The 19,569-nt window shown below is 46.6% G+C and overlaps 1 protein-coding gene and 1 non-coding gene across 2 annotated transcripts in view; both read left to right on the top strand.

Annotated features, from left to right (window-relative positions):
* On the top strand, positions 1-72 carry trnaq-cug (transfer RNA glutamine (anticodon CUG)). The gene has a single exon. It is a non-coding gene; the product is annotated as a tRNA-Gln (tRNA).
* Positions 73-12,446: 12,374 nt separating this feature from the next.
* The window catches only part of LOC140208197 (uncharacterized), a 39,948-nt gene continuing 32,825 nt past the window's right edge, over positions 12,447-19,569 (top strand). The window contains exons 1-2 of the mRNA XM_072276706.1: positions 12,447-13,996; positions 14,081-14,484. Of these exons, the coding sequence (XP_072132807.1) occupies positions 12,734-13,996; positions 14,081-14,484 (1,667 nt within the window). The 5' untranslated portion in view covers positions 12,447-12,733. The remainder of the gene's footprint in view (positions 13,997-14,080; positions 14,485-19,569) is intronic.

Raw genomic sequence — 19,569 nt, forward strand, 5'->3', positions numbered from 1 at the left:
GGTTCCATGGTGTAATGGTGAGCACTCTGGACTCTGAATCCAGCGATCCGAGTTCGAGTCTCGGTGGAACCTGTTTCTACCTTTAGAGGTGTCCGTTTGTGTTTGTGAATACATACACGGGATTGTATGTGACAATTTTGGTCACGCCCAATGGGAGGGCGCGTCGGCCAGGAGATCGGAAGGCAGCCTGAAGCGAAGATCAAAAAGCCGCGTCTTCGTGTATGCAGGTCCCACGGAAGGACTGAGTGCGAGCTGTCGCTCTCCGAGATGTCCTGGCTAATTTTCGAAGTTCGAATACATACACGGTAATTGGTGCGGACGGTAATTTATATTGGTCTCCTGAAGCTTTTTTTTCCTCTCTGTTTACGTTCTTGTTGGCGATATGTTACTTTTTGGGTGGGGGGTGCTGTTGGGTCTTGGAGGCTAATAGTCTTGTTGGCGTTTCTTTTTCCTGCGTTAGCTGTGTAAGATCTGTTAGATTTTTATGTGTGAGGGAGGGGTTAGGTGTTTGATGCATATTGACACTGTTTTCTGCGTAGGAGGAGCTTGGGGATTAGAGGTTTGATATTTTAGATGCTGTGTACGGGTGGGTGATCAGTTAGATTTGTGCGAGGGTGGCGTTGGGATTTTGGGGTTTGCGAGTTCTATTACTTTTTCATGCGGGCGAGAGGTGATGACTTTTCATTCAACGACATTCATGTTGTTTTTTTTCCTGTATTTCATGGTTATCTGGAGAAGACGAATCTTAGAGTTGAATTGTGAGCTCATTCTCAGGGTGAGTATAATTATCCCCTCTATTTTAAAAGCCTGAACGTTGAAGGGTAATAGCTGTTCCTGAACCTGGTACTATCGGACGTGAGGGCTCGCATAACTACTTGAAGGCAGCATCGAGAAACGAACAACGCCTGGATGATGGGGTCCCTGATTATGAATGCTGCTTTCCTTCGGCAATGCTCCGTACAGATGTGCTCACAGTGGGGAGGGCTTCACCCATGATGGACAGGCGGCATCCACAACTTTTCACTGTTCACTTCACTCAGCGGCATGGGTGTTTCCATGCAGATCATGATGCAACCAGTCAGGATATTCTCCTCTGTACATCTACACAAGTTTGTCAAAGTTCGAAACGGCATTTGCACAAATTTGCGTAGTATTGGCTGTAAATGCTGGTAAACCGTTCCAGGGTGCGAACAAATTCTGTTCCTCTAAGCCTCTACGCTAAGAATCCCAGTCAATATTGTGGAAATTACAGTCACACACTATCTGTTGCTTTCTTACCTTCCTACCTTTCTGTTCCTTTTTCTCCTGCTGGAACTTCAAAAACCTTTGCAAAGTGCAGCACATAATATCTCCAGTTTTCTCTTCCATCCTGAAAGAATCCCAGTTGGAGGGAGGTGATTGTATTGCTCTCCACTATCAGGGTAGTTAAAGTCTCAGTGCTTGAAGCGCTGGGGTTGTACCAGTCTTCAACAGTGGAGTACAATGCAAGGTGGGTTCAGGTCTGTGTGCACTCACACAGCGCTGAGAGTTTTATAGGTCTAAGTCCTCGTAGCGAAGGTCTACATATTGCAAGTTTCATTGCTCTGTGTGTTTCGAGTGTTGCAAATGGCTGGTGTACAGTGTGTGGAGTTGGTCTGTGTTCGGCAGTGTCTTCACTGTCATGTCTGTCTTTATCTGTACAGCAAATGGATGCTACTGGACAACAGAGTTGTGTTGGGGTTACTGGGGTCTGTGCCCCTGTCATAGAGTGCAGAACAAAGTGGGGTTAATTGTTGTTAAATTTAAGATCCTTACATGAATGTTACAATTCTCTGATTACACAGTGCAAAGCCAGTTAAGTGTCTACGTATAATAAAAAAATCTGTCATTTCAGCACCGTGAAAGTCTTTGTATCAACTATTATCAAGGTCTGCCTCTTAATAACATGTTGCCAACAGTTGTAGAGGTCTGTGCCCTTACAGTACGGTGCGGGCTGTTGTAAAGATTTATCTTACAGTGCAGTGCCTCGTGTTGTAAATGCTTTTGCCCTTACAGTAAGATGCTGATGATGTTTATAGGTCAGAGGTAGAGAGCAGTACTTTTGTCATCGGTGTCACGTTTTGATAAATCTTTGTCCCTGTATCAGAGTGTCGTGCTGGTCTGTGCCTTTACTGACCTGTACTGCCCTCCCGCAGCTCAGTGTGCTTGGAAGGTAGTGGCAGAGTATTTACATAAGTGTATCCTTATTACACGAACTGACCATATACACTTGGGTAGATTAGAAGTCTACTGGAGACTACACTGAGTATTTCAGACCATCAGTGGGCAGAAGATCACTGTGGAATGGGGTAGACCAGTAAACCAATCAATTATATACAAGCTTCTGGTATCACATTCCTACTGTCCCGTTCCCAGTCTCTTCCTACACCTGGGAAACTTGCGAACTTTGTAAGTAGAAGGGTCTGGTTATTCCTCGTATCCAAACACCCAGACACCTGGAACAGCAGCCGGCCACTCGGCCCCTCTATCACGTCCTGTCTTTCAATAAGACCCGGGCCCCCAACACCGCTCCCGTCCCCACTTTGCCCGGACCATTGGCCCCGCTTGCAGGGCAACAGTCTGCCGGTGTTTGCCCCCCAATGTGGTGAATCGCCACCACCGTGGGCTCAGACATTTCCACAGATGAGCCCCTCCTGTCCCCACCGGGACAAACATCCTGTCCGCCCCCTCTCTCACCGTCTTCATCCTCTCCCTCCCCGGGGAACCGGCATCAAACCGACGGGCCAAGCGGTCTCCTCCTACCTCTCAGCGACACATCAGACACTGCAGAAAATCTGCAGATGCTGGAAATCCGAGCAACACACACAAATTGCTGGAGGAACTCAGCATTAGTACTCTTTTCCATAGATGCTGCCTGGCCTGCTGAGTTCCTCCAGCATTTTGTGTCTGTTGCTTGTTCTACCCCCTCTTGTTCTGGACTTTTCTACCGTGAGGACATGTTTTGTCCCACTCTCTCTGGGTACATAATGATATCAAACACCTTTGCCCTGGGCAACAAGTAGCTTTCACATCACAAATGTGCCAGACTCCAATGAGACAGACTACTGCCCTTCCCTTCATATTCATTGGCATTGCCATCACTGAGTTCACCACCGTCAGTCACCTGGGGGAGGGTTCAGGGGAAATATTTATGTACAATACAGAAACTGGTGTTACCTGTGTGTATTGTGGTGATGCAAAAGTTGCTGGAGAATTTGAAAGTGGGAGGAAGTGGAGTGATAGTTTGAAATCTGACTTTTTAAAGCGTCATTTAGCAAGCAAATCAGATATGGACAATGTGCGAAAGCTCTGGCGAGAAAATACTTCATTACCCGTTACAGGCCTGCTACATAGGTTGTGTGAGAGTGCAGATGAAGTCGATCGAGCCCAGAGGAGATCAAAGTTCTTACTGACAGTGATTTGCTGGCTGTTAAAATGAATACCTCTCTATCTAAAGTCATAGATATGACATGAAGAGAGGTGAGTTACACCCAAGGTGTAGGACACAAGAAACTGGGTGAGAGTCAGGAAGGGGAATGAGGTTAAATCGCCATCGCAGAGTACTCTTGTGTCCATCCCACACAACAACAGGTGGATCCACTTTAGAAACTGTTGGGGGGATTACCTGGCAGAGGAAAGTCAAAGGGGTGATAGGGGATTCATTAGTGAGGGGAACAGAACAAGAGGGGATTAATATCCTAGTGGTAAGGCTCGCTAGTGCTAGTGTGGGGAAAGAGGGTGATGTGGTTAAAATAAGTTGTAGGGGGAAATGGGAACCAGAATGACAGAACAGATAGTGGGGAGGGTGAATTGAATTGAATTGACTTTATTACATACATCCTTCCTGTACGTGAGGAGTAGAAATCTTTACATCTCCGTCTGAATGTGCAATGTGTAATTTATAGTTGTTTATAATAAATAGTTTGTACACAGGACAGTCAATATAACATAGAAATGCAATTGTATCAGCATGAATTAATCAGTCTGATGGCCTGGTGGAAGATGATGTCCCGGAGCCTGTTGGTCCTTTTGCTGTGGTACCGTTTCCTGGATGGGAGCAGCAGGAACAGTTTGTGGTTGTGGTGAATTGGGTCCCCAATATCCTTTGGGCCCTTTTTACACTCCTGTCTCTGTAAATGTCCTAAATAGTGGGAAGTTCACATCTACAGATGTGCTGGGCTGTCCACACCACTCTCTGCAGGTTCCTGTGATTAAGGGAAGTACAGGTCCCATACCAGGCAGTGATGCAGCCAGTCAGGATGCTCTCAGTTGTGTTCCTGTACAAAGTTCTTAGGATTTGGGACCCCATCCCAAGCTTCTTCAGCCGTCTGAGGTGAGCAAGGTGCTGTTGTGCTCTTTTCACAACACAGCCGGTATGTACAGACCATGTGAGATCCTCGGTGATGTTTATGCCAAGGATCTTGAAGCTGTTCACCGTCTCAACCCCAGATCCACTGATGCCAATAGGGGTGAGCCTGTCTCCATTCCTCCTGTCGTCCACAATCAGCTCCTTTGTTTTTTTTAGATTAGATTAGATTCAACTTTATTGTCATTGTGCCAAGTACAGATACAAAGCCAATGAAATGCAGTTAGCATCTGACCAGAAATGCAAAGAATAGTGTTATTTACAAAATAACTGAGAATAAAAAGTAAGTGCTACAGCACACAAATATAAAAGTACTGAGACAGTACAATATGGGTGCAATACTGCTTAGCGCTGTGATGAGAGGTTCAGCAGCGTCACAGCCTCAGGGAAGAAGCTCTTCCTGTGCCTGCTGGTGCGGGAGCGGAGGCTCCTGTAGTGCCTAGCAGATGGGAGGAGAGTAAAAAGTCCATGGTTAGGGTGAGATGCATCCTTGATAATGCGTTTCGCCCTTCCCAGGCAGTGTTTATGGTAGATGTTTTCAATGGTGGACAATTAGGTGCTGATAATCCGCTGGGCAGTTTTCACCACACAGTGGAGTGCTTTGTAGTCGGAAACGGGACAATTGCCATACATCTCAGGATTGCTACCTGTGCTAGGTGCCAGTGAGGGTAGGAATAGGATGCTCTGGAGGAGGAACAAGTGGCTGAGGAACTGGTGTAGGGGGCAGGGTTTCAGATTTCAGGATCATTGGGACCTCTTCTGGGGCAGGTGGGACCTGTACAAGAGAGACGGGTTACACTTGAACCACAGGGGAACCAATATCCTTTCAGGGAGGTTTGTTAGTGCTATTGGGGAGGCTTTAAACTAGATTTGCAGGGGGGTGGGAACCAGAGTGCCAGAGCTGACAGTGTGGCTGGGGTGAAAATAAATGATGTTGAAAGTTTAAGCAAATCTGCTGATATAAAGGTTGTGAGTGGTGGTAAAAATCTTCTGAGGTGTATATATTTCAATGCTAGGAGTATTGTGGGGAAGGCGGATAAGTTGAGGGCGTGGATTGACACGTGGAATTATGACGTTGTAGCAATTAGTGAAACTTGGCTGCAGGAGGGGCAGGACTGGCAGCTTAATATTCCAGGGTTCCGATATTTCAAATCTGATCGAGGCAGAGGAATGAAAGGTGGGGGAGTAGCATTGCTTGTTAGGGAAAATATTACAGCAGTGCCCAGGCAGGACAAATTAGAGGGCTTGTCTACTGAGTCCTTATGGGTGGAGCTGAGAAACAGGAAAGGTATGGCCACATTAGTGGGATTGTATTACTGACCACCCAATAGTCAACGAGACTTGGAAGAGCAAATCTGCAGAGAGATAGCAGGCAACTGCAGGAAACATAAAGTTGTGGTGGTAGGGGATTTTAATTTTCCATACATTGATTGGGACTCCCATACTGTTAGGGGTCTAGATGGTTTAGAGTTTGTAAAATGTGTTCAGGAAAGTTTTCTAAATCAATATATAGAGGGACCAACTAGAGGGGATGCAATATTGGATCTCCTGTTAGGAAACGAATTACGGCAAGTGACAGAAGTCTGTGTAGGGGAGCACTTTGGTTCCAGTGATCATAACACCATTAGTTTCAATTTGATCATGGACAAGAATAGATCTGGTCCTAGGGTTGAGGTTCTGAACTGAATGAAGGCCAAATTTGAAGAAATGAGAAAGGATCTAAAAAGTGTGGATTGGGACAGGTTGTTCTCTGGCAAAGATGTGATTGGTAGGTGGGACGCCTTCAAAGGGGAAATTTTGAGAGTGCAGAGTTTGTCTGTTCCTGTCAGGATTAAAGGCAAATTGAATAGGAATAAGGAACCTTGGTTCTCAAGGGATATTGCAACTCTGATAAAGAAGAAGAAGGAGTTGTATGAAATGTATAGGAAACAGGGGGTAAATCAGGTGCTTGAGGAGTATAAGAAGTGCAAGAAAATACTTAAGAAAGAAATCAGGAGGGCTAAAAGGAGACATGAGATTACCTTGGCAGTCAAAGTGAAGGATAATCCAAAGAGCTTTTACAAGTATATTAAGAGCAAAAGGATTGTAAGGGATAAAATTGGTCCTCTTGAAGATCAGAGTGGTTGGCTTTGTGCGGAACCAAAGGAAGTGGGGGAGATCTTAAATAGGTTTTTTGCGTCTGTATTTACTAAGGAAACTGGCATGAAATCTATGGAATTGAGGGAATCAAGTAGTGAGACCATGGAAACTGTACAGATTGAAAAGGAGGAGGTGCTTGCTGTCTTGAGGAAAATTAAAGTGGATAAATCCCCAGGACCTGACAGGGTGTTCCCTCGGACCTTGAAGGAGACTAGTGTTGAAATTGCGGGGGCCCTGGCAGAAATATTTAAAATGTCGCTGTCTGCAGGTGAGGTGCTGGAGGATTGGAGAGTGGCTCATGTTGTTCCGTTGTTTAAAAAAGGATCGAAAAGTTATCCGGGAAATTATAGGCCGGTGAGTTTAACGTCAGTAGTAGTTAAGTTATCGGAGGGAGTACTAAGAGACAGAATCTACAAGCATTTGGATAGACAGGGGCTTATTAGGGAGAGTCAACATGGCTTTGTGCATGGTAAGTCATGTTTGACCAATCTGTTGGAGTTTTTCGAGGAGGTTACCAGGAAAGTGGATGAAGGGAAGGCAGTGGATATTGTCTACATGAACTTCAGTAAGGCCTTTGACAAGGTCCCGCATGGGAGGTTAGTTAGGAAAATTCAGTCACTAGGTATACATGGAGAGGTGGTAAATTGGATTAGACATTGGCTCGATGGAAGAAGCCAGAGAGTGGTGGTAGAGAATTGCTTCTCTGAGTGGAGGCCTGTGACTACTGGTGTGCCACAGGGATCAGTGCTGGGTCCATTGTTATTTGTCATCTATATCAATGATCTGGATGATAATGTGGTAAATTGGATCAGCAAGTTTGCTGATGATACAAAGACTGGAGGTGTAATAGACAGTGAGGAAGGTTTTCAGAGCCTGCAGAGGGACTTGGACCAGCTGGAAAAATGGACTGAAAAATGGCAGATGGAGTTTAATACTGACAAGTGTGAGGTATTGCATGTTGGAAGGACAAACCAACGTAGAACATACAGGGTTAATGGTAAGGCACTGAGGAGTGCAGTGGAACAGAGGGATCTGGGAATACAGATACAAAATTCCCTAAAAGTGTCGTCACAGGTAGATAGGGTCGTAAAGAGAGCTTTTGGTACATTGGCCTTTATTAATCAAAGTATTGAGTATAAGAGCTGGAATGTTATGATGAGGTTGTATAAGGCATTGGTGAGGCTGAATCTGGAGTATTGTGTTCAGTTTTGGTCACCAAATTACAGGAAGGATATAAATAAGGTTGAAAGAGTGCAGAGAAGGTTTACAAGGATGTAGTCGGGACTTGAGAAACTCAGTTACAGAGAAAGGTTGAATAGGTTAGGACTTTATTCCCTGGAGCGTAGAAGAATGAGGGGAGATTTGATAGAGGTATATAAAATTATGATGGGTATAAGATAGAGTGAATGCAAGCAGGCTTTTTCCACTGAGGCAAGGGAAGAAAAAAACCAGAGGACATGGGTTAAGGGTGAGGGGTGAAAGTTTAAAGGGAACATTAGGGGGGGCTTCTTCACACAGAGATTGGTGGGTGTATGGAATGAGCTGCCGGACGAGGTGGTAAATGTGGGTTCTTTTTTTAACATTTATGAATAAATTGGACAGATACATGGATGGGAGGTGTATGGAGGGATATGGTCCGTGCGCAGGTCAGTGGGACTAGGCAGAAAATGGTTTGGCACAGCCAAGAGGGGCCAAAGGGCCTGTTTCTGTGCTGTACTTTCTATGGTTTCTATGGTTTAACACTGAGATGCAGTTGGTGAGTATGCTCTCAATGGTACAGTGGTAAAAGTCTGTCATATCCTGGGACAGAGGTGAGCTTTATTGATGCTCCGCAGGAAGTAAAGACGCTGTTGCGCCTTTTTGATCAAGATGGAGGAGTTCAGGGACCAGGTGAGATCCTCGAAAATGTGGACACCAAGGAATTTGAAGCTTGATACACGATCCACTACAGTTCCATTGATGTAGATTGGGAGTGTGGATCCTAGCATGCCTGAAGTCCACCAATGATCTTCTTGGTCTTCTGGGTGTTAAGGGCCAGATTGTCGTTGGTACACCACGCGGCCAGGTGCTGGACCTCGTCCCTGTAGGCCGTCTCATCATCCCCTCTGATCTGGCCAACCACCGTGGTGTCGTTGGCGAACTTGATTATGGAGTTAGAACCGTGTACAGGAACGCAGTCACAGGTGAAGAGGGAGTACAGAAGAGGGCTCAGCACACAGCCCTGAGGCACGCCGGTGTTCAGGGTGAGAGTGGAGGAGGAGAGGTTGTCTAACTTAACTGATTGGGGTCTGTTTGTCAGAAAGTCCAAGGTCCAATTGCAGAGGGATGAGCTGATACCAAGCTGGCGAAGTTTGGTGATCAGCTTGAAGGGGCTTACAGAATTGAATGCCGAACTAAAGTCAATGAACCTCATTCTGACGTAAGAGTTGGGGCTGTCCAGGTGGGTCAGGGCAGAGTGAAGTGCCGTGGAGATGGCGTCCTCTGTTGACCTGTTGGTGCGAAAGGCAAATTGATGGGGGTCCAGAGTAGTGGGCAGACAGGATTTCAGATGTGCTAGAACCAGTCTCTCAAAGCACTTTGCATTGATGGGGGTGAGTGCAACTGGGCGGAAATCATTCAGGCTCGTGGCAGTGGAATGCTTCGGCACTGGCACGATGGTGGTGATCTTGAAGCTTGTGGGGACAACACCCTGGGCCAGGGACAGATTAAAAATGTCTGTGAAGACCCCGGCCAACTGCCCTGCACAGACTCTGAGCACATCCGGACCAGCTGCCTTCCGTACATTCACCCTGCTCAGGGTGGCACAAACATCGGAGGTGGAAAGTGAGAGAGACAGTTCACCAGGTGGGAGATCCGCTTTGAGGGTGACCTCCTTGTTCCCTCGGTCAGAGCGAATGTAGAAGTAATTGAGCTCATCAGGGAGGGTAGCAGAGCTGGAAGGGGGCACAGTACTAGGAGGTTTGAAGTCTGTAATGACCTGTATGCCATGTACATGGGCTGGGGGTCTGAGGAGTTGAAATGCTCCTTGATTCTCTGTTTGTATATGTGTTTAGCCTGAGAGATTCCCCTCCTCAGGTTGGCCCTGGCTGAGCTGTAAGCCTCCTGGTCTCCAGACCTGAAGGCTGAATCTCTGGCTTTGAGCAGGAGGTGAACCTTTCTGTTCATCCATGGTTTCTGACTGGGGAAAACTTTTATTTGTTTTAGTGATGTCTCTCTACCTACACACTTGTTGATGTGCTCAAGGACAGAGTTGGTGTACAAATTAATGTTAATCTGAGAGTCTGTGGTGGCATGGGCAGCAAACGTGCTCCAGTCTGTGTGCTGGAATTGGTGCTGAAGAGCAGAGTCAGCATCCTCCAGCCAGATCTTAATAGTCTTCATTGTGGGTTTCACACGTTTAGTGACCGGGCTATACTTGGGAAAGAGATACAATGAAAGATGGTCAGACCATCCCAGGTGGGGGAGGGTAGTGAGTTTGTAAGCGTCAGCCACATTTGTGTAGACATTGTCTAAGGTTTTATTCCACGTGGTGGTGCATAATACATTTTGGTAATATCTTGGAAGCACGGTATGTAGGTTACAATGATTAAAGTCCCCAGCGACAGTCAAAGCTCCATCTGGATGCAATGTCTGCAGCTTGCTAATAGCAGCACTGAGGTCTTTCTTGGCTACTTTAGCATTAGCATCCAGTGGAACATAAACTGCGACAGCAATGATGCATGTTTTGTGACAATGAGGGGAGGTTGTTTTCTTGACACCAGTCAGATGTTGTTCAGACACCAGATACAGTCAGCAATCAAATGGTTGAGCCTGGAGCCTTCTCCTCCCCACCCTCCCGCCACCTTCTTTATGGGGTCTCTGCCCCTACCCTCTTCAGTCCTGACGAAGGGTTATGGCCCGAAACGTTAACTGATCATTTCCACGGATGCTGCCCGACCTGCTGAGTACCTCCAGCGTGTTGTGAATGGGGCGATGAATGTGCTGTGTATATCACAATGCAAGAAGCATCGCAGGAAAGCCAGATGAGCTCAGGACAGGGAATTATGACATTGTAGCCATAATTGGGACTTGGTTGCACCCAACATCTGAGGGATTTGGAGGAACAAATTCATAGAGAGATCGCAGACCATGCCAAGGAACAAAAGTTGATTCAGTAAATGATTTTAACTTTCCATGTATTGACTGTGAATCCCATACTGTAAAAGGACAAGATGGGGTGTAGGTTGTCAAATGTGCCCTTAATCAGTACGTAGAATTCCCGATGCAGAAGTGTGCAATGATCTGTTAGGAAATGATACGGGGCTGGTGACAGAAATTAGTGACCATAATGCCATGAAATTCAGGATAAATATGGGAAAAGAGAGGTCTGGACCATGGGTTGAGATTCTAAATTGGAGAAAGGTCAATTTTAATGATATCAGAAAGGATCTAACAAGTGTGGTTTGGGACAGGCTGTTTCCTGGCAAAGGAGTACTTGGTAAGTGGGAGGCCTTCAGAAGTGAAATTTTGAGGGTGTAGGGATTGTATGTGCCTACCAAAATAAAAGTTGAAAGGTAACTGGTGCAGGGTACCTTGGTTTTCAAGAGATATTGAGGCCCCGGATATTTTGTTCCCCTAAATGCCTCAGACTGTTGGGTGATACCAAGACTCACTAATGACTACATTATCATAATTCCACCGCCTGAGCCCATCTGACTTTTTTTTTTAGTCATCATCTGTTGGTTTCTAAAAGCTTCCCAGTCGTTTTTGCTCTTTTGTTTGCCCTCTCTTTGGCTTTTATGTTGGCTTTGGCTTCTCATTTCATCCACAGTTGTGTCTTCCTGCATTTCCAATGCTTCCACTTCTTTGGGATGTATCTATCACTCAGCTCCCGAATTGCTCCCAGAAGCTCCAGCCATTGCTGCTCCATTGTCACTCCTACCTTTTCCCTTCCAACCAAGTTTGGCCAGCTTCTCTGTCATAGAAACATGGAGAAGTTCAGTACGGAAACAGGGTATTTGGCCCATCTAGTCAATGCCGAAAAAAACATTTAAGGTCTCTACTGCAAATACCTGCACTGGGACTTTCGCCTTCAGATGCCTGCCATCCAGGCTCCCATCCAAACTTCTTTTAAATGGTGAAACCGAGCTCATATTCACCACTTGAGTTGACATCTCATTCCACACTCTCACGACCATTTCAGTAAAGAGCTTTTCCAAATGTTCCTGTTAAATTTTCACCTTCTCCACTTACCCATGACCTCTGGTTGTCATCCCACCCAACCTCAGTGGAAAAAGCTGCTTGCATTTACCCTATCTAAACCCTCATAATTTTGTATACTTCCAACAAATCCTCAAAGCAATGTATAATTTCCTTCTTTATGTTTAGAGCCTTTTTTAGGTGTATAAGCTAATGAGGGGCATTGATCATGTGGATAGCCAGAGGATTCTTTCCCAGGGCTGAAATGGCTAACACAATTGGGCATAGTTTTAAGGTGCTTTGAAATAGATACCGAGGGGATGTCAGGGGTAAGTTCTTTACACAGAGAGTGGTGGGTGCGTGGAATGCACTGCCAGCTATTTGTGTGAGAGGGTTTCAGTTACTGTGGGGCCAGGCACCCATGCAGCTCAGTGGGAACGGAATAATGCCAATGGAGAGAGTCAAACTGAGCCAGGTCACAGATTGGAGATGGCAGAAATGCCACATTCTTAGAGAGACAGGAAGAGCATCAGAGAATTTGGTGGTCATTCCAGATACCAGCACTGTGCCCAGTTAGAAGATGATTTCTCTCTCCACCTTGGGTTGAACTTCACTGTAACAGTGTGAAGTCAGTTCACAGCTTGACAACTCAAGGGATCTCATCTGAAATGTTGTCCTACACCCATTGATGGATTTTGTAAATATTTTTACAGGTTAAAAATGACAAGGAATTTGTCTACGGGAATCTCGAACACAACACGACAGTTTTGCTGTCTCTGTACAGATATTTAAGAAGTGGAGCAAGGGATTCACTCGATCATCCTTCCTGCTCCAACTGTGGGGAGGGATTCACTTGGTCATCTCAACTGAAGGTACATCAGCAAGTTTACACTGGGACAAGGTCATTCAACTGTTCTGTGTGTGAGAAGGGATTCAGTCGGTCTTCCCACCTGTGGACACACCAGTTAGTTGGGCAAATTGCTAGTCATCTGCTGAATTTGTAGGGAAGGATTCACTCGTTCATCTGACCTAATGGCTCACCAGCGAGTTCACACTGGAGACCGGCTGTTCACCTGCTTGGACTGTGGGAAGGGATTCACTGAATCATATAAGCTACTGAGACACTGGTCAGTTCACACTGGGGAGCAGCCGTTCACGTGCTCAGACTGTGGGAAGGGATTCCCTTGTTTCTCTAAACTGAAGGTACATCAGCAAGTTCACACTGGGGAGCGGCTGTTCACCTGCTTGGACTGTGGGAAGGGATTCACTGAATCATATAAGCTACTGAGACAACAGTCAGTTCACACTGGAGAGCAGCCGTTCACGTGCTCAGACTGTGGGAAGGGATTCACTGAATCATTTAACCTACGGATACACTGGTCAGTTCACACCGGCGGGAGGGCGTTCACGTGCTCAGACTGCAGGAAGGGATTCACTCGCTCATCCCAACTGAAGGTGCATCAGCGAGTTCACACTGGGGAGAGGCCATTCACCTGCTCAGTCTGTGGGAAGGGATTTACTCTGTCATCTCGGTTACTGAGACACCAGTCAGTTCACACCTGGGAGTGGCCGTTCACCTGCTCAGACTGTGGGAAGGGATTCACTCTGTCATCTGCACTGAAGGTACATCAACGAGTTCACACTGGAGAGAGGCCATTCACCTGCTCAGACTGTGGGAAGGGATTCACTCGATCATTCCAACTGAAGGTACATCAGCGAGTTCACACTGGAGAGAGGCCATTCACTTGCTCAGTGTGTGGAAAGGGATTCACTTGCTCATCCCTACTGAAGGTACATCAGCGAGTTCACACTGGAGAGAAGCTGTTCACCTGCTCAGACTGTGGGAATGGTTTCACTTGCTCATCTCAACTGAAGGTACACCAGCGAGTTCACACTGGAGAGAGGCCGTTCACCTGCTCAGACTGTGGGAAGGGATTCACTTCGTCATTTAATCTGAAGGTACATCAGCGAGTTCACACCGGAGAGAAGCCGTTCACCTGCTCAGACTGTGGGAAGGGATTCACTCGTTCATCTCAACTGAAGGTACATCAGCGAGTTCACACTGGGGAGAGGCCGTTCATCTGCTCAGACTGTGGGAGGGGTTTCACTCGTTCATCTCAACTGAAGGTACATCAGCGAGTTCACACCGGAGAGAAGCCGTTCACCTGCTCAGACTGTGGGAAGGGTTTCACTTGCTCATCTCAACTGAACGTACATCAGCAAGTTCACACTGGAGAGAGGCCGTTCACCTGCTCAGACTGTGGGAAGGGATTCACTCAGTCATCTCAACTGAAGGTGCATCAGCGAGTTCTCACTGGAGAGAGGCCGTTCACCTGCTCGGACTGTGGGAAGGGATTCACTCAGTCATTTAATCTGAAGGTACATCAGCGAGTTCACACTGGAGAGAGGCCGTTCATCTGTTCAGACTGTGGGAAGGGATTCATTCAGTCATCTGAACTGAAGGTACATCAGCGAGTTCACACTGGAGAGAAGCCATTCACCTGCTCAGACTGTGGGAAGGGATTCACTTGCTCATCTCAACTGAAGGTACATCAGCGAGTTCACACTGGAGAGAGGCCGTTCACCTGCTCAGACTGTGGGAAGGGATTCACTTGCTCATCTCAACTGAACATACATCAGCGAGTTCACACTGGAGAGAGGCCGTTCACCTGCTCAGACTGTGGGAAGGGATTCACTCGTTCATCTCAACTGAAGGTACACCAGCGAGTTCACACTGGAGAGAGGCCATTCACCTGCTCAGACTGTGGGAAGGGATTCACTTTGTCCTCTCAACTACTGAGTCACCAGCAAGTTCACACTGGAGAGAGGCCATTCACCTGCTCAGTGTGTGGGAAGGGATTCACTTGGTTGTCTCATCTTCAGAGACACCAGCATGTTCACACAGGGGAGAGGTAGTTCACCTGCTCAGTGTGTGGGAAGAGTTTCATTCGGTCATCCAACCTGCAGAGACACCAGCGAGTTCACACTGGGTAGAGGCTGATCTGCTGCTCAGACTTTGGGAAGAGATTCTCTCAGCCATCGCCACCAAATGTCCATCATTGAGTTCACAATGGGGAGAGGCTGTTCACCTGCTGTGAATGTGTGAAGCAATTCGCTCAGTCATCTAACCATATTTAACTCTCACTTCAGCTAGCAGCTTAATATAGGGGGTGATAGCCCCCAGCCCGGCCAAACTTAAGAAATCTCGTTTGGGTGGATGCTGCACGATGTGACCCCCATTACAAATCAGTACCCTGAAATAACAAACGGTACATAATATACGATTAAACAATTGGGCTTTGTAGTTATTACTTTGACTATAGAGTTAGTAAAGAAAAAATAAAGGAAAATGGCCCACTCTCTCCATTCATGTCTTCTCACCTCTCCCCAGCAAAAGACCGCAAAAATCTCTCTTCCAGACTCACAAGAAAGAACAACATTTCTCCCATTGGATAGCCCTGCACTTCAAAACCCTGTTGTCTCTAGTCGTAACGTAAACATTGCTGCTACAGAGAAACAGTAACCTCAGCAGTGATACATTACAGAGAGGCCATTACATTAACACTGAAACCTCACAGCATGTTACAGTTGTGACACATTACTGGGTTCACAATAGACAATAGGTGCAGGAATAGGCCATTTGGCTCTTCGAGCCAGCACTGCCATTCACTGTGATCATGGCTGATCATCCACAATCAGTACCCCGTTCCTGCCTTATCCCCATAATCTTTGACTCCGCTATCTTTAAGAGCTCTATCCATCTCTTTCTTGAAAGCATCCAGAGACTTGGCCTCCACAGCCTTCTGGTGCAGTGCATTCCATATATCCACCACTCTCTGGGTGAAAAAATGTTTCCTCAACAGCGTTCTAAATGGCTTACACCTTATTCTTAAACTGTGGCCTCTGGTTCTGGACTCACCCATCAGCGGGAACATGCTTCCTGCCTCCAGTGTGTCCAATCCCTTAATAATCTTATATGTTTCAATAAGATCCCCTCTCAGCCTTCTAAATTCCAGTGTATGCAAGCCCAGTCGCTCCAATCTTTCGACATAAGACAGTCCCGCCATCCCGGGAATTAACCTTGTGAACTTGCGCTGCACTCCTTCAATAGCAAGAATGTCCTTCCTCAAATTTGGAGACAAAAATTGCACACAGTACTCCAGGTGTGGTCTCACCAGTACCCTGTACAGCTGCAGAAGGACTTCTTTGCTCCTATACTCAATTCCCCTTGTTATGAAGGCCAGCATGCCATTAGCTTTCTTCACAGCCTGCTGTACTTGCATGCTTGCTTTCAGTGACTGATGTACAAGAACACCTGGATTTCGTTGTACTTCCCTTTTTCTTAAATTGATTCCATTTAGATAATAATCTGCCTTCCTGTTCTCACCACAAAAGTGGATAACCTCACATTTGTCCATATTAAAATGCATCTGCCATGCATCCGCCCACTCACCCAGCCTGTCAAAGTCACCCTGCATTCTCATAACATCCTCCTCACATTTCACACTGCCACCCAGCTTTGTGTCATCGGCAAATTTGCTAATGTTACTTTTAATCCGTTCATCTAAATCATTAATATACATTGTAAACAGCTGCGGTCCCAGCTCTGAACGTTGTGGAACCCCACTGGTCACCGCCTGCCATTCCGAAAGGGACCCGTTAATCGCTACTCTTTGTTTTCTATCAGCCAGCCAATTTTCAATCCATGTCAGTACTCTGCCCCCAATACCATGTGCCCTAATTTTGCCCACTAATCTCCTATGTGGGACTTCATCAAAGGCTTTCTGAAGCTCCAGGTACACTATATCCACTGGCTCTCCCTCGTCCATTTTCATACTTACATCCTCAAAAAATTCCAGAAGATTAGTCAAGCACGATTTCTGCACTGGGGAGAAAGTTTCAATAAGCTGCATGCTGGATATTTGTCCATCACCGTTGCTGAATGCAATTTTGAGAGTGACTGTCGGTGCTGAACTCTACAATTATTGCTGATGCTCACCACACCCAGTTCTGCACCCTGGTCACTGAGCATGGGAGGAGGTTCTTCTGCTGCATATTCACCTTTATTGGGACTGGAGTTTAACGTGGACTGGAGTGGAGAGCGGCCAGTGAAGGAGTGGAGCTTTGAGGCTTTGGCTCGAGAGATTTCAGCGAGCAGAGGCAGAGGATGAGCTTGCTCCCAGTAAGGTAAGGCCGGGAAAGTTTATTTAATTAATTAACTTAGGAGTTAGTAATGGAGGCAGTAGATAGGGCAGTCCAGTGCTCCGATTGTAGGATGTGGGAAGTCAGGGACAGGACAATTGTCTCCGATATCTACACCTGCAAGAGGTGCATCCAGCTGCAGCTCCTGTCAAATCGGATCATTCGGGGGGCAGAGGCAGTAATAGATCAGAGTTTCAGGGAGACAGTCACCCCTAAAAGTCAGGAGACAGGTAGCTGGGTGACTGTCAGGAGAGGAAAGGGGAATAGACAGAAAGAGCAGAGCACCCCTGTGGCCGTTCCCATCAACAATAAGTATACTGTTTTGGATACTGTTGGTGGGGACGACCTACACCTACCAGGGACAAATTGTAGTGGTCACGTCTCTGGCACCGAGACTGGACCCTCAGCTCAGAAAGGAAGGAGTGAAAAGAGGAGAGCAGTGGTGATAGGGGATTCGATAGTTAAGGGGACAGTTAAGAGGTTTTGTGGGAAAGATATAGAATCCCAGTCTGTTGCCTCCCTGGTGCCAGGGTCCGCGATATCTCGGATGGAGTTCTCGGTATTCTCAGGAGAGAGGGTGAGCAGCCAGATGTCCTGGTCCACGTGGGGACCAATGACATAGATGGGAGTAGGGATGAGGTCCTGAAGAAGGAGTATGGGGAGTTAGGGAAAAAAAGTGAAAAAGCAGGACCTCAAGGGTGGTAATCTCGGGATTGCTTCCTGTGCCGCGAGACAGAGAGGATGGGAACAGGAAGTCGTGGCAGTTGAATGTGTGGCTGAAGAGTTGGTGCTGGGGGCAGGGGTTCAGATTTCTGGAGCATTGGGATCTTCTCTGGGGAAGGTCTGACCTGTACACCAAGGACGGGCTGCACCTGAACTGGAAAGGGACCAATACCTTGGTGGGCAGGTTTGTTAGAGCTGTTGGGGAGGGTTTAAACTAGTTTGTCAGGGGGGGTGGGAATCAGAATGTGAGTGCAGAGATGAGGGTAGAAGGACAAGGGCATGATGCTGTGTGTTCTGAGTTGCTGAGGAAGGACAGGCAGGGACAAAACATACATGTAGCCAGTTCAAGGGGTTGAAATGTGTCTATTCCAATGCTAGGAGTATTAGGAATAAAGGGGATGAACTTAGAGAATGGATCAGTACGTGGAACTATGACGTTGTGGCCATTACTGAAACTTGGCTGGAGGAAGGGCAGGATTGGCTGATGCAGGTACTGGGGTTTAGGTGTTTTACAAGGATTAGGATGGGAGGTAGAAAAGGGGGGAGTAGCATTACTGGTCAGGGATAGTATCACGCCTGTAGAAAGGGAGGACGCTGCAGAGGGAGTGTCCACTGAGTCGGTGTGGGTGGAAGTCAGAAATAGGAAGGGATCAATCACTGTGCTGGGAGTGGTCTATAGGCCCCCAAATAGCCCTCGGGACACCGAGGAACAGATAAGCAGGCAGATTTTTGAATGGTGCAGGAAATACAGGGTTGTAGTTATGGGTGATTTCAACTTCCCTCATATTGACTGGCACCTCTTGACTGCAAGGGGGATAGATGGGGCTGAATTTGTCAGGTGTATTCAAGAAGGATTCCTGACACAGTATGTGGACTGGCCGATGAGAGGACAGGCCATTCTGGATCTAGTTCTCAGTAATGAACCTGGTCAGGTGGCAGACATCTTGGTGGGGGAGCATTTTGGTGAGAGTGACCACAACTCCCTTAGCTTCAGCATAGCTATGGAAAAGGATAAAAACAGACAAAATGGGAAAGTGCTTAACTGGGGAAGGGCTAACTATGAATGGATGAGGCAGGAACTAGCGAGAGTAAATTGGAAACAGGTGTTCAAAGGTGCAAGCACAGGAGTAATGTGGAGGAAGTTTAGGAACCACTTGTGCTGGGTTCAGGATAGGTTTGTCCCACTGAGGTAAGGAAAAAATGGTAGGAAAAGGGAACCGTGGCTGACAAAACACGTGAGGCAACTCGTCAAGCGGAAGAAGGAAGCATATGTTAGATATAAGAAGCAGTCAGAGCCCTGTTGGTCGCTTTTCGATTGCTCCTACCCTGTTTACTTAATTGTCTCTACCAGTCTTTTTTTTTGAAACCTTATTATAATACTTCAATACTGCTTTACTATGGCTGGGAAAAGAACCAGAGCATTTGCAAAAGAAAGAGAAACAGAAGATGAATCCCCAGTCACTTTGGATTCAATCAGTGACTTCCTTAAATCGCAGAAATAGGAATTCTCTGAGGAGTTTCAATGGCTTAACAGCAAATTGGATACAATTCAACAAACTTTATTTGAGCATGAGAACCAAATTCAGGAGAATACTGCGAAGCTAATGACACTTGAAGAGGACATTGAAGATACAATTAAACTCTGCAAAGAGTTATCTTTATCCAGTGATAAAATGCTGAAAAGGATCATCAGTCTCGAAAACAGGAACAGGAGAAATAACTTGCAAATCCTGGGTCTTGAAGAATCAGTTGAAGGCGCTGACCGTTCGAAGTCTTTGCAAACTTTCTGAAGCAGATTTTCCCAGCTTTATTCACTTCTGAGCCGAAGCTCAATCGAGCTTTTCGCTCTCCGACTTTGAAGCCGTTGTCCTCAGCGGCGAAACCCAGATCGGTCGGACTAACCTTTCAGGAGTTTCATATTAAGGGCCTTTTAATTTGCCATA

Source organism: Mobula birostris, chromosome 13 (genome assembly GCF_030028105.1).
Source record: "Mobula birostris isolate sMobBir1 chromosome 13, sMobBir1.hap1, whole genome shotgun sequence".
NCBI classification, from domain to species: Eukaryota; Metazoa; Chordata; class Chondrichthyes; order Myliobatiformes; family Myliobatidae; genus Mobula; species Mobula birostris.